We start from the raw sequence: 13955 nt of genomic DNA on the forward strand, positions 1-13955 counted from the left end.
TCAATCAGAAATCTTTTCCTTTTTTATGCACTTGTAAGGTCTCTTTAATAAGCTAAATAGATGATTCAGATTGTTAACACTGAGTATAATTTACATGTACAATTTACATGTTCTGAACTATTTCCAATTTTTAATACCTCTAATTAGGCACCACAAAACAAATACCAACTTTATTTCAATTTATCATACCAGCCTTCATCATTTATCAAATTCTTCATCTAGTTATCTAACACTTGGGTTGCGCTAAGGCTTCTTGAATTTGAAAATACTAAGAAAAAGGATACTGATCAGTTTGTGGTCTTCGGAAGTTCTCTGGCAGATTAGCTTCATAGAGTATTCTTGCCTTTGTATTTCCCATATCTTGCATGCACTAAAGAAAGATGATAAAAGCATCATTTTGCACACTAATTTCATCTCAGAAACACATTCCGATTGTTATTCTGACCACGTAAATGAAAGGATTAACAACTTTTGTGCACTGCTTTGTAAGACCACTAGGCTAAATCTTCTAATCTCATCAATTTGTTTCATACAGATGTTCTCTACACTCCTCTGAATGCAATATTCTGCTTTTACCATTATATTTAACACACCCACAGTCCTGCTTTCTGTGCTGTCTGCCATATAAAGATACTACACAAAATATTTAAGACCACATATTAATAGGAATGTTAAGAAGTCTCCTGTTGTATTTGCTATTCTGGGCTCACTTAGGACAGTTAAAGTTGACATAGCTTTAAAAGCTTTCAAATAGAAATGATTTTTTTTTTTAAAACGTGGTATTTCAAAAGTAGTTTTTAAGACTGAATTGAAAAATTGAAGGAAAAGGGAGATTACTAATCTGTTGCCCAAATTCAAGATGAACTCCACAAGCTCACACTGTTAGATTGCACTGGCACCACAGTTCTGACAGTAAAGTGAGGGGCAAAACTATAATGGCAGAGGGTGCTCCAGCCTCAATTCCTTCCAACTTTCTCCTCAAGAACACAAATATAACAAGCCGAGGAAGGAGGCAGCAGGTGAGAAGTATCAAAATACAGAGTCCAACTCAAAAAAGTGCAGTTACAGATGAGTAGCCTCTCTGCTTCTCTCTTCAGGACATCAGCGACACCCGAAAGACCGCTGTCATCCATGAGGAACTGAAGAGGCTGCAAGTTGACATTGCTGCTCTGCAACAGACACGACTCGCAGATTTGGGATTCTAAAGGAAAAGGACTACACCTTTTTCTGGCAGAGTAAAGACCAAGAACCACCCAGGGAGCATGGTGTTGGCTTTGCCATCAGAAACACCCTTCTACAAATGGTGGAATTAGTCATGGGTGGATCAGAAAGACTCCTTCAGGTCATACTTCAAACTTGCGCCAGTCCTGTCCACCTGATCAGCACTTACGCTCCAGCCCTGTATGCCACACCAGAAGTAAAAGACAAGTTCTATGACGTCCTTAGTGCTGCCTTAGCGCAAATACCTGCTCGCAAACAACTGTACATTTTGGGTGACTTCAGTGCAAGAGTTGGAGCCGATCGTGACTCATGGCCTTCCTGCTAAGGCCACTTCGGTGTGGGAAAAATGAATGAAAACGGACAGCGTCTTCTCGAACTTTGCACGTGCCACAATCTGTGCATCACAAACACATTTTTCCAAACCAAGCCATAGCACGGAGTGTCATGGAGACACCCATGCTCGAAACACTGGCACCAACTAGATGTGGTCATCGCTAGGGTGTGATAACCTCAAAAATGTCCTTCTGACACGCAGCTACCATAGTGCCAACTGCGATATAGATCGCTCGCTAGTTTGCTCCAAACTCAAGGTGAGACCTAAGAAGCTGTACCACTCTAAACCAACTGGAAGGCCACGCACTGATGCCAGAAAGACAAACTCAGAGAGTGCCAAAAAGTTCAGAGAGACCCTCCAGGAGAATCTGCGCAGCAGCCCTGGGGGTGCCAATGTGACATCCAGATGGCAGCATCTGAGGAATACAATTTACAACACGGCCTTGTTGGTGTTTGGAAGAAGAGCCAGAAACACAAATGACTGGTTCGAAGTTAACTCCGATGAGATGATTCCAGCCGATTGAAAAGAAGCGCATTGCACTCCTGGAGTACAAACACTCACCGAGCCAGAGTACCCTGCAAGCACTCAGAGCAGCCAGAAAAACAGTACGGCAGACAGCCAGGTGTTGTGCCAACAGCTACTGGCTTGAGCTATGCAGCAGCATCCAGACCAGTGCTGACTCTGGTAATCTCAGGGAAACGTACAAGGGCATCAAGAAGGCATTAGGACCCACCCACAACAAGATGGCACCTCTGAAATCCAAATCTGGTGAAGTTATCACTGACAAAGCCAAACAGATGGAGCGCTAGGTCAAGCACTACTCCGAGCTGTACTCACGCGAAAACATTGTGGTTGATACAGCCCTCAATGCCATCAGGCTCCAACCAGTAATGGACAAACTAGATCAGGAACCAACCGTGGACGAACTGAAGAAAGCCATCAACAGCGCTGCAGTAGGAAAGGCCCCGGGCCAGGATGGTATATCACCAGAGGTAATCAAGTGTGCCATGGACACCCTCCTGGAACCCCTACATGAGCTACTGTGTCTGTGCTGGAGAGAGGGAGATGTTCCACAGGATATGCGCAATGCTAACATCATAACCTTGTATAAGAGCAAAGGAGACAGAAGCGACTGCAACAATTACCGTGGAATCTCCCTCCTAAGCATCACTGGTAAACTGTTCACTCGCATCATCCTCAGCAGACTCCAGAAGATTGCTGAGAGGGTGTATCCTGAATCACAGTGCGGATTCCGCACAGAGAGATCTACCATTGACATGGTCTTCTCTCTAAGGCAGCTGCAGGAGGAGAAGTGCAGGGAGCAGAGGAAGCCACTCTATATTGTCTTCATCGACCTGACCAAGGCCTTCAACTTGGTCAGCAGGGATGGACTGTTCAAACTGCTCCACAAGATAGGCTGTCCACCACAGTTACTCACAATGATACAGTCTTTCCACGAAGACATGAGAGGAACCATCCAATGACAGCACATTATTGGATGTTTTCAGCATCAGGAGAGGCGTCAAACAAGGATGCGTCCTTTCTCCGACATTGTTCGGGATCTTCTTTGCATTCCTTCTGAAGCACACCTTTGGATCTTCAGAGGGCATCTTTTTGCACACAAGATCTGATGGGAAACTGTTTAATCTTGCAAGGCTGAAAGCTAAATCTAAGGTGCGGGAAGTTGTCAAAGATATGCTGTTCGCAGATGATGCTGCTGTAGTGTCACACACAGAAAACCAGCTTCAGAAACTGCTGCATCAGTTATCCAAAGCATGCAAGGACTTCGGGCTTTTCATCAGCCTAAAGACGACAAACGTACTTGGTCAGGACATTGCTGAACCTCCATCAATCAGCATTGACAACTATACATTAGGAGATCATCCACGAGTTTGTTTACCTCGGGTCCACCATCACTGACACCCTGTCATTGGAGATTGAGCTAAATAGGAGGATCAGAAAAGCAGCCACAACTCTGTCCAGACTCAGCAAGAGAGTGTGGAATAACATCAAGTTGTACATCCACACCAAAATGCAAGCCTACAGAGCCTGCATCCTCAGCACCCTCCTTTACGGCAGCAGTCTTGGACCCTGTACGCCCACCAGGAAAAGAGGCTGAACATCTTCCACTTTCGCTGCCTCAGGCGCATCCTTGGAATATCATGGGAGGACAGAGTGTCCAACACCGCTGTCCTTGAGCAAGCTGGAATCCCAACCATGCACACCCTCCGCAGGCAGCGGCAGCTCCGCTGGCTTGGCCACGTCCACAGAATGAATGATGGAAGGATCCCAAAAGACATACTGTATGGCGAGCTAGCCTCTGGCAAAGACCTCCCGGACACCCCCAATTGTGCTAAAAAGATGTTTGCAAGAAGGACCTCAGGGAGGTAGGCATCGAGCCGGACAGCTGGGAGGAGCTGGCAGACAACCGCAGCAGATGGAGGCAGGAACTACACAAGGGCCTTCAGAAGGGTGAGATGGAGGATCAGACAGCTAGCAGAGGAGAAGAGAGCCCACAGAAAGCGCAGGAGGGACCTGCCACACACCCATTACACATGCAAGAGATGCAGCAAGGATTGTCACTCTTGTGTGGGCCTTCACAGTCAACGCTGCAAATGATGATCCCAAACGGAACTACGAAGGGCGCAATCCATAGTCTACATAGACTGAAGGATGCCTACTACTGCTTCTCTCTGTAAATTCACACTCTTGGCATAGTCTGATAAATAGCAACGTGAAATGAGAAAAGATGGAAGTCATAATTAAGCAGAAACCCCAAGTACTAATCTATTCAATTACATATGCTAAATTAAGGGAGTGATGTTTAATGAATGTATGCTTAAAGCTTCCACTTGCAGCTCAGTGGGTTTCAACAATGGGAATATCATGAAAGCATGCCAAAGAGACTAACTTAACCCTTGCAGGAAAAGGGACAGAGATAAGCTTGTAGCTGTCTACCTGACAGACCTTAGCCCATTGGGATGGGACAAATATGGAGGAAAAAAAATAGCTTGACCCTTTCCATTTTCTTCAAAGGATATGAAATGCTATTGGAACTTTCTAAAACATTTAATCCTATTTAAATAAAATACTAACACTCAACATTTCATAATATAGCGTTTTGATGCTCTCAAGTGTGCATGATAGCTGGGAAAGAATTTTGATCAAGTAATTGACTGGGGAAGATGGAAGTCTGTTACCACCTTGGGCAGAAACCTAAGATGTGGATGTATGATCAGCATCGTTCTTAAAGACTGTGAAGCATGTATCTGTTACCACCATAGCCTGAAGTTCACTTACTGTTCCAGCAGAATTCTTGACCTTCCCCCCCCACCTCTGATTTGCTCACCTTGATTATCTTTTTCTGATTTGTCCTCCTTGCTTACTGTTTTTCGTTCTCTGTGCCTTAAATATTGAGTCTGTTCTGTTCTTGCTTTGGTCTGAAGAAGTGGGTCTGTCCCACGAAAGCTCACCTAATAAACTATTTTGCTAGTCTTTAAAGTGCTACTTGACTGCTTTGTTTTGATATTTATATTGAGTTTTCTGGAAGATGGTAAAAGAGATACTCCTGTTATTTTGTTCCCACATATCAGGGAAGCTGAAGTAGGAGCCCCCTCTTTCATGACTTCACAATGTGGCTTTTTATACCTGTCTTTCCATTTCTAAAATCTACTTTACAAAAGACCCTTTACCTGTATTTGTTCTGGTGTCCATTGGTCCAAATTGACAGACTTTACTCTTGATATATGAACCCCAAGATTTCGATGTATTCCAGCACATCTGATGCAAATAAAGACACCAGTATTCCAAGAAGCCCATCTTGGCCCTACGACAAGAAAAGTTCGAGTTGATTTTTTTAAACGAAATTACCCACATAAAATTTGAATTTAAGCCATTCTAACACGGTTAAGAGAAATAGGATTGACTGATACACGTTAAGAGATGTCTCTATGTTAGCAATGTCTCATTATAAATTATCCAGGGAAAAGCTAATTGGTTTTCTCCACATACTCTGTGGCACTTTTACCTACTATTGCTTATAATTTTATATCTAAAGTATGCAAAAAGCCTTTCAGACAGCACATTTAAGTCAGGAATCCCATGAGATTTCACATAGCAAAAACTGAACTCTGAACAATACCAAGGCCTTCCTTGCCTTTAATTCAGTCCCTCTAGATGTGTATCAGATGCAAGTGTCCATATGAATCATTAAAAGACTTTTATAATTTTTACCATAGCTGAGTTATTAGTAACAAATGTAGCAGCCACTCATCAGGAAGTATACAACTATCTCACTTGTTTAGTTAAAAAAACATACTGCAAAGGTATTTTGGCAAACATTGAGTTTTTCCATTTAGGCTTATGTACGGATACACATTCTGCTTCAAGTTGATGATGATGCTTGGGCTCCTGCTGCTGCGTAATTATTATTGATAAGGATGCGTGTAAACTAATCCAGACAAGAATATTGCTAAAACATCCAACACTAAAGCTCACAACAATACCTAGAGTGGATGCCATTACGTATTATCTGAATATAAAAGTCTATATGTAGTGTTTAAATTTATCAGAACAATTTAAGGACATTCATGTAAGAATGACTAAATATACTTAGAATATAGCTTAGTAACTAAAAGCACTGAAGAATTGACATTACTGAAAGCAAATTTTTTCATCACACAGACTCAGAAGAAACAACCCATCTCATGCTTGGATATGAGGACAGTCTTAGGGCCTAGCCATGCCAGGAATAATCCTATGGTTGAGGGCCAAGACTGCAGCTCCAGACATAGGTGATGGATCACGTGGACTCAGTTAAAAAAAAAAAAAAAAAACAACAAAAAAAAAAAAAAAAAAAAACTTTGTAGAGACTATCAGGGCCTCAATTAACTCAACTCCTTGACCTGGGACAAATGGAGATTCTTCTGCCATTTAGTACGACCTAGACATCTAAGCATAACATGAGCAGACCATGAGAGAGCACAACTTCTCTGAACTTCTCCCTCAGGACGCACAACTCAAAATGAGCACATGGCTGGATACCGCAGGAGGAAGGACCACCTGGCTAAAGCCAGAATCAGAGGGTCTACAACTCTAGGATCTATGCACGTTCCTGGGGTACTCACTGCCTTACTCGAGTTGCGTGAAGAAACGCTGCAAGCATTTTTGCTGCTGATTACAATAGTGATGTCTTTCTACAGTTGAACTATAAGTCCTAAAAAACACAAACTAGAATGCATGGTTTCAGTCTCCACAATAACCAAAACCTACCATCAACAGATAAGTCACCAATGGTATATTGTGCAACAGACACATGCCCAAGTTCTGCAGTTCAAGAAGCCCTCTTCATGGTCACCTCCAATTCCACAACTCTGGCTGAGCCATGTCAAACCTAGAGACAATTGTAACAAAGTCTTGGCTACCATACAGGGTTCTACAAAGAATGATTTAAATTGTTGCGTGCAGCCTTCAAGAATTGCATCTACTAACACAGATGCAGGCCCCCAAATAAAGTCATATTTAGAGAGCAATGCCTGCTGATAAATGATATGCATCTGCAGAAAAGAAATAAATCTTTTCTTCCCCATCAAATTGACTTTTTCCTTCGGTATAGGTTTTTCTTCTCTCTTGTGCCTTGTCATAAACTGAGACTACCACAAGAAACTTAAGGGCTGACTGGAAGTATAAACTCTCAAAATCCAGTATGGGGACAAAATTACTTCTCTACATGTTTCACCATGGGAGGCAACAAAGTATTCCACAAGGCTTCTGCAGGCTTCAAGAAAGCCTCACTTATTGCAAGGGCTAGACAATATCAAGGATCTTATACATGATCTCCTGAAGAAATTCAGCCTGAATACCTAAGGAAACCTTGATGTGCCTTGAAGTCCACAGGCATTGAGGAGACCAGCACCCTAGACCTGTCTGGGAGAGAATAAAGAAGCAGTTAGTTGCAACCTGATGCAGGAGTTCCAAAACACAACTGCTTCTTGCCACAGCATATGCAAGATCTTAGCCAACCCTGCTGGTTGCTGCAAAAGACGGTGATTTTGATAGAGGAACTGCAGAGGGAAATCCTTTGCGGATATTATGGACTCTTTGAGCCACTTTTGGAAGTATGGTACAGTGTTGTGGGGAAAAGAGTCATTGAGATGAACATATAGTTTGGCATGCAGCATCAGAGTTTGACTTGTATGAAACTACATCCCCAAGCAGAGCAACATAAGTTCAGAGTCTTTAGTTTGGACCCCAACTGCATTAAAATAGTCCAGCTTCAGAGTCAAAAACAGCCTCTAAATTGAGTCTCTGAATAGAAAAATCCAGCTTAACTTCTATCTCGACTTTCAGGCACAGTTTCCAATTCAGAATATAGTGAATGGAACAGAACACATGTCAAACCCCCATTCCTTAGAGGGCCTAATCATCCAGATACAGGTATGTTTCCTTCTTACATGTGTAGCAACAACTGCTAATTCTTTCATAGAAACCCTTGGTGTAGTTGATAGTCCGAAGGCTCAAAAATCAGTACTGGAAGTGCTTATGACATACCACAAAGCTTAGGCATGGAAGTAAACAGATGTGAGCTAGTACATGGCAACTAGTGCACCAAATGACAATGGTGAATTTCAATTTGCATATAAAAGTATTCAGCTTCAAGTCCAAGATTTCCCATTTCTTTGTTAAGGTAAAGCAGCATAACTTCTTGCCCTGCTACTACAAGCAGGCTCTATCAGTCCGAGTGGACTTCTTCATGGAGCAGAGCCTCAAAGAAACAGATCCCTGAAGATGTATGGGAGGAGTGGGCACAAGCACAGTATGGAACCTGACAGAATACACCATCATGATCCTATCCATGATGCACTGGTTCGAGGTGGAGGATCATGTATGGACTGAAAAAAGTTTAACTGGCTCTAAAGAGAAAGAGTTGGTGGTTCTGGAAGCCCAGATGCAATAAGCAGACTGCACAGAAAGTATGTCTTCTCCTCTGTAAACACTGACTCTGATGAAGGACTCAGATGATTTTTGTGACCAATAGTGGAACAGAATGTTCCAGGGGATATCTAATGTTCTCTTTTAGAAATAAGTTTAAAAACCATGAGATCTCAGACTTGCTCTAGAATCATTCACCATATAAAAGGGATCATGTGTCTTGTAACAGACTGACCTCCCAAGCACAAGTCTTCTACTGTGCAGTGAACCGCCCTAGGGAACTCTTATTCCTGCAGCAATGATACCTTGCTCATCATGACAACTGCCACCATATCCAGAATAATCTGCATGCTGGTCTTCCCAACCAAATTACTTTTATTCAACAAACAATCTTCCCCTCGTGCCTACAGGCAGTGTCAATAAATGATTTTTTTTGTAATAGTTTAAACATGTGTGGCCATGACAGCCTGATAATTTTCCATTCTGCACTGCAAATTACCAAATGAATAAGATGTACAGCTAAATACATGCAGTCTGATCAGTTTAAGTTCTTTTGGTGTAATCTTATTTTAAGACTTCTCATTAACTTGTGTCACTACTAACAATGACGGCACTGGATCTGTGTAAAAACTCAGTCCCCTTGACAGAACCTTGTGTGTGTTTGTCCTTGAGAGCAGTGAGAGCCAATGCAGCCGGGACTGCCGAATTACTCTTGCTGGATCTACAATAGCTTCATTCAAATGGAAGACGCTTTTGCATATGAACTATATGTGCAATGGATCCTGAACCACCTCCACTGGTATTTGAGAAGAGATGAGATACTTTAGGAGGTCCTGAAACTCCTTAAAATCAGCGATATTCAGATTGAGGCTCAGGAGCTGCACGAGGCTCTTTAATGCACCTCCTGCAGATGTCTGCAGTTTACACTGACATAATTAACAACCAAACAGGATGCTTTTACTATGCTATAATCAAGTGTTGATAATACACTTGGACAGTCATTTTGCTGTGAGTATATATAAAAATAGTAAATAATTCATATTACCGTGGCTCTTTTGTATAATGTTGATTGCCAGTTTGGCTCCTGAATCTCTGAGGTGGGGGTAACACTGCCTTAATTCAGTTAGGCTGTACAGGCGGGGGGGAAGAGATGGTCAGCAACCTCAAGGCATGATAATTAAACTATACTGGGATCCAATAAGTCACATGAAATGGGAAGACTAACTATTTTCTAAGTATGAAACAGGACAACAGTGGGTTAGGGTAAGGTTAGGAAGGGAGAGGCTAAGCTAAGCTGTTTGTTGCTCAGGAGCAGACTGAGTAGCAGAAGCTGTAGTGCAGATCTAGGAGCCTGAGACCTGTCCAGCAAATCATCCATACTTTGGAAAGACGTAGGCTGCGGCCACACTACATCCTCCTTTCGGAAGGGCTATGGTAATAGGGCACTTCAGAATATGCTAATGAGGTAATGCTGTGACTATGCAGTGCCTCATTAGCATAACGGCAGCCACATGCTGGTTTTGAAACACATGCCACCTGTGTAGCCGGGGGCCTTTCGAAATGACCCTCCTAATGTCTAAAGCCCCTTCTTCCCAAAACCAGATGGGAAGGGGCTTTCAAAATGAGGAGGGTCATTTCAAAAGGCCCCTGGCTATATGGGCAGTGTGCGTTTTGAAACCAGCAATTTTGAAGTGCGTGCAGCTGCCATTATGCTAATGAGCTGCATATTCATAGAAGAGCCTAATTAGCATATTCTGAAATGCCAAGTTACCACAGCCCCTCCACAAAGGAGGGACTAGTGTGACCACAGCCTTAGGGTCCCTTATAAGGCCACATAGGCATAGATAGGTACGCGCGTGATGATTTCCTCATGCGGTAGGAAATCAAAGGCCTTGCCCATCTCGGTGATATTATCTGTCTTGAGAGGAATCTAGATCCCCTATGCAAGACTAAGAAAGTAGAGGAGACCTGTGATAAGTAAGCCTGGGAGCATCCTATTTTCTTATCATATGACAGCACTAAATACAACAAAGGAACATTCCAAACCAAATGGTTAGACAGTAGATACAGAGGGAGAGTATTTAAATATCATCTGGTTCCCAAGATTTACATATATAAAGTCTAATCAACAAGCTGCCAATGACCAACTATTATTTACAACTGCAGTTAAAAAAAAAAAAAAAGCAAGCCAGTTTTTTGTTAACCGACAGCAAGCCACTCCACACTGAAGCCAGGAAGCAATGAGAGGTACTGAAGATGGTTGGACTTTTGCACTTCTGGGTGATACTGACAACAGGTTATGAGGACCCTCATGGTACATGTGCAGCTGCAAGAGACACTACTGAAAACAATTCAGAACTTAGGTACATGGGGTGCACGTGCATAATAAAAGAAAGATGCATATGGTCAAAGGACAACTGAATCGACCCAAACCACATTCTTTTAGAAAGTAAAAAATAAGAATTGTAACTCTGCCTAGCCCTGTAAGTGTCTCCCAGAATCTGTCCCCTCTCCCTTGGGAAACTGTCTTTTCCTGAAAGCCCCACGTGCTGAGTTACTTTATTGCTCAATGGTATATGTTACAGTGCCAAAGTGTGAAATCTTCCCTCTGCCTCAGACTCGTTTTCCCAGGTGGCCACCCAAAAGATACAAGGCAATACCCAGCAACAGCTCCTCCATCGTTTGGGTACTTAAACCTGACTTGTAATCACTACTTTAGTGGCAATCTCCCTGTATACAAAGGGCCTGAAGTTGTGCACTCCTCTCAGAGTATAATGGATGCTCTAAAATCCAATCTGTAGATCACGTTTTGGGTTCAGATTACAAACAAAAGTGGAACAAGAACCGTGACAAGAAAAATGCACATAATCATCTACCAAAGTTGAAAACAGTTGGCCAACTGTACTATGGTTTTCTTAATATTCACAACTTGGTTGTTTGGAAATATATCAAGTAAACGTGCCATGGTTTAGGTACATAATTGGCAAGGCCCCTTGTGACAAATGTGAGCTCTTGGAATCATGAGACCTTGGAAAAATGAAAGCATCAAAGATTTCTGTCATACCGCTGCACACAGTAAATTTTCATATTCGGCAGCCCCAGGGATGGCTGGTTGCTAGATATTCCAATATGCTCTGGGTGGGGCACTGCACAGGGATCCACTCTGGGCAGGTTATGCATGGCAGTGCCACCAGCTGCTCTGGACGGGGCACCACCCCACGAGCTGCTCCGGATGGGGTACCATGCCTTGCAGGGAGACACTCGGGGGGTAGTCTGCGCATGGCTGTACCACATACATGCCTTCCCAAGCAGGGCACTGGTCTAGGCAACTAGCACATGGCCATGTGGTAAGCTACTCTGGACGGGGCACCGTACCACAAGCTGCTGTAGCCGACTCATGCATGGTCGTGTCACCCTCCTCTTGGTGGGACACTGTGCGGGAAGCCACTTTGGGCAGCTCACGCATGGCCCAAGGTAAACCACTCTGGATGGGGCAACACGGTGTGCTGTGAGTTGCTCTGGCTGGCTCATGCCTGGCCGTAACGTAAGCCACTCTGAGTGGGGAACCATGCCAGAAGCCACTGTGTGCTGTTCACACATGGCCATGCCATGCATCTCTCTGGGCGTGGCACTGTGCTGAGCAGTGAGCCACTCTGGGAGGCAGGCACTGGGTGGGACAATGGAGGAGCCACTAGCTGCTCGCACATGCCAGTTAATTGAGAAAGCTGGTTATCCAAACACCAGTTAAAACAGAGTTTACTGTATTATGGGCACATGTCATGACAGTCCTCTAACAACCTTCTAAATATGAAATGTACTTTTGTAAACTATGGATTGTATTCTGGCTCCCTGAGGGAAGCGTTAGAGTTATCCTTGTGTTTACTCTAGCCATTTGCCTATGGAAAGGGTACCTGGGAACTAGAATTCTTTGTAATCAGTACCCCTATGTGGCTGTCTATGTGAAATTCAAATGCCACCCAGCTGATTAGCAGAAAGCCCAAAAGTTGGATTGTACATTTGTATTAGTGGTGCATATTTGCACATACCTCAGATGGAAAAGATGACCAGAAACATTGCTTGGGAACCTACTTGTCTTGAATCTTGGTGGTTTTTATGTGGGAGGGCAAGAATTGCCCACCTTAATTTGTCAAAAGGCAGCAATCTTTAAGCAAATACACTAGATTTATCCTGAGATAGTATGCACAAAGAAGACAGTGAATTGTCCCTCTCCCTACTACTGCTATGGGGCTGTTAAAGTTGCGGTCTTTGTTTTGGATGCTGCAGGGAATGACATCCACAAGCTTAGTAAAAGCAGAGTTAAAGCAAGTCAACTTAAATTACTTCAGTATGTTACAATATGATTAGGAGGCAGGAACACAGTTAGGCTTGGCAGGTTTAGATTTGAAAATAATTTCAATAGATATTGATATGTCTACGCATTTGTCCTATTTGTACTAGTTAAGTTTTCACAGGTGAGGGAAATTAGACACAGGCAATTATGTCATGACAGTAGACATAAAAATTAAAGCTTTAAAACAATACAGTCAGCATCACATTGATATACACAAAGTATTCTTATCAAACAAGGAAGTCCTCAAGTAGCATCTCTTATTTGGACAATTCATAATCATGGGAAATATTTCTTCATCACAGCCTACGTGTGCACATGATGAAGTTCATATTTTCCAATAAAATCTGCTATTTCTAAATCTAAGCCTAATGCACACAACACTGCATTTGCTTTCGCTTAAGGGAACTGGTTACTAACAGTCTTGAATATTACAATCTAAAGTTAATTTTTACCTTTCTGTGAAATAATCAGTAGTTAACTCATTCATTAGATCTTTCACAGGACTTCAGATTTAAGGTAACAAGAAGGTAACTGCACAATATCAAATTAACTGATGGTGTATTTGGCATACAGTCTAAGTAAATTGTTTTCCCGCCTCATTTATTCTTAAAAGAGCTCTTATAAAATAATTTAATACAAATGTTGCCACCAATGTAGATTAATGAAGCAGTAGGCTGATGAATATGACCTGACTGCTGATACTAATCCTAGTCCCTCACCTTTTGGTGAAACATTAGTTATTGCTACGATATTAAACAAAGGATTTTAACTCTAGCATTAACTGACAACAAGATTTCACTGGTGAGACATGGAATTATAAGATTTCATAATTTATATTAACATTACTTTAGAAACACGCACAAAAACATGCCAACACTATGTTACAATGGTTTTCAAGCAGGGATACTTGTACCCTGGGAGTATGCAGAGGTCTTCCGGGGGTATATCAACTCATCTGCATGGAGTGTCTCTCAACCTGGGATTGGAAAATGAATTGGTTGGCAGTGGGGAGGGTCACAAGTGCAGGGATGGCATTAGGGTGTGGCTAGCAGGGCAATTACCATGGGTTCCAGGTCACAGGGAGCCCAGCAAAGCTAAATTGCACGCTTCTGTCCCAGA

General features: G+C 42.7%; 1 protein-coding gene across 2 annotated transcripts in view; it reads right to left on the reverse strand.

Annotated features, from left to right (window-relative positions):
- The window catches only part of SMAP1 (small ArfGAP 1), a 150651-nt gene that overhangs the window by 113600 nt on the left and 23096 nt on the right, over positions 1-13955 (reverse strand). For both annotated transcript variants that reach the window (XM_074991076.1, XM_074991074.1), the window contains exons 2-3: positions 5248-5381; positions 285-370 (exon numbers count right to left, since the gene is read on the reverse strand). In XM_074991076.1, the coding sequence (XP_074847177.1) occupies positions 285-370; positions 5248-5381 (220 nt within the window). The remainder of the gene's footprint in view (positions 1-284; positions 371-5247; positions 5382-13955) is intronic.

Source organism: Carettochelys insculpta, chromosome 3, assembly GCF_033958435.1.
Source record: "Carettochelys insculpta isolate YL-2023 chromosome 3, ASM3395843v1, whole genome shotgun sequence".
Taxonomy (NCBI): domain Eukaryota; kingdom Metazoa; phylum Chordata; order Testudines; family Carettochelyidae; genus Carettochelys; species Carettochelys insculpta.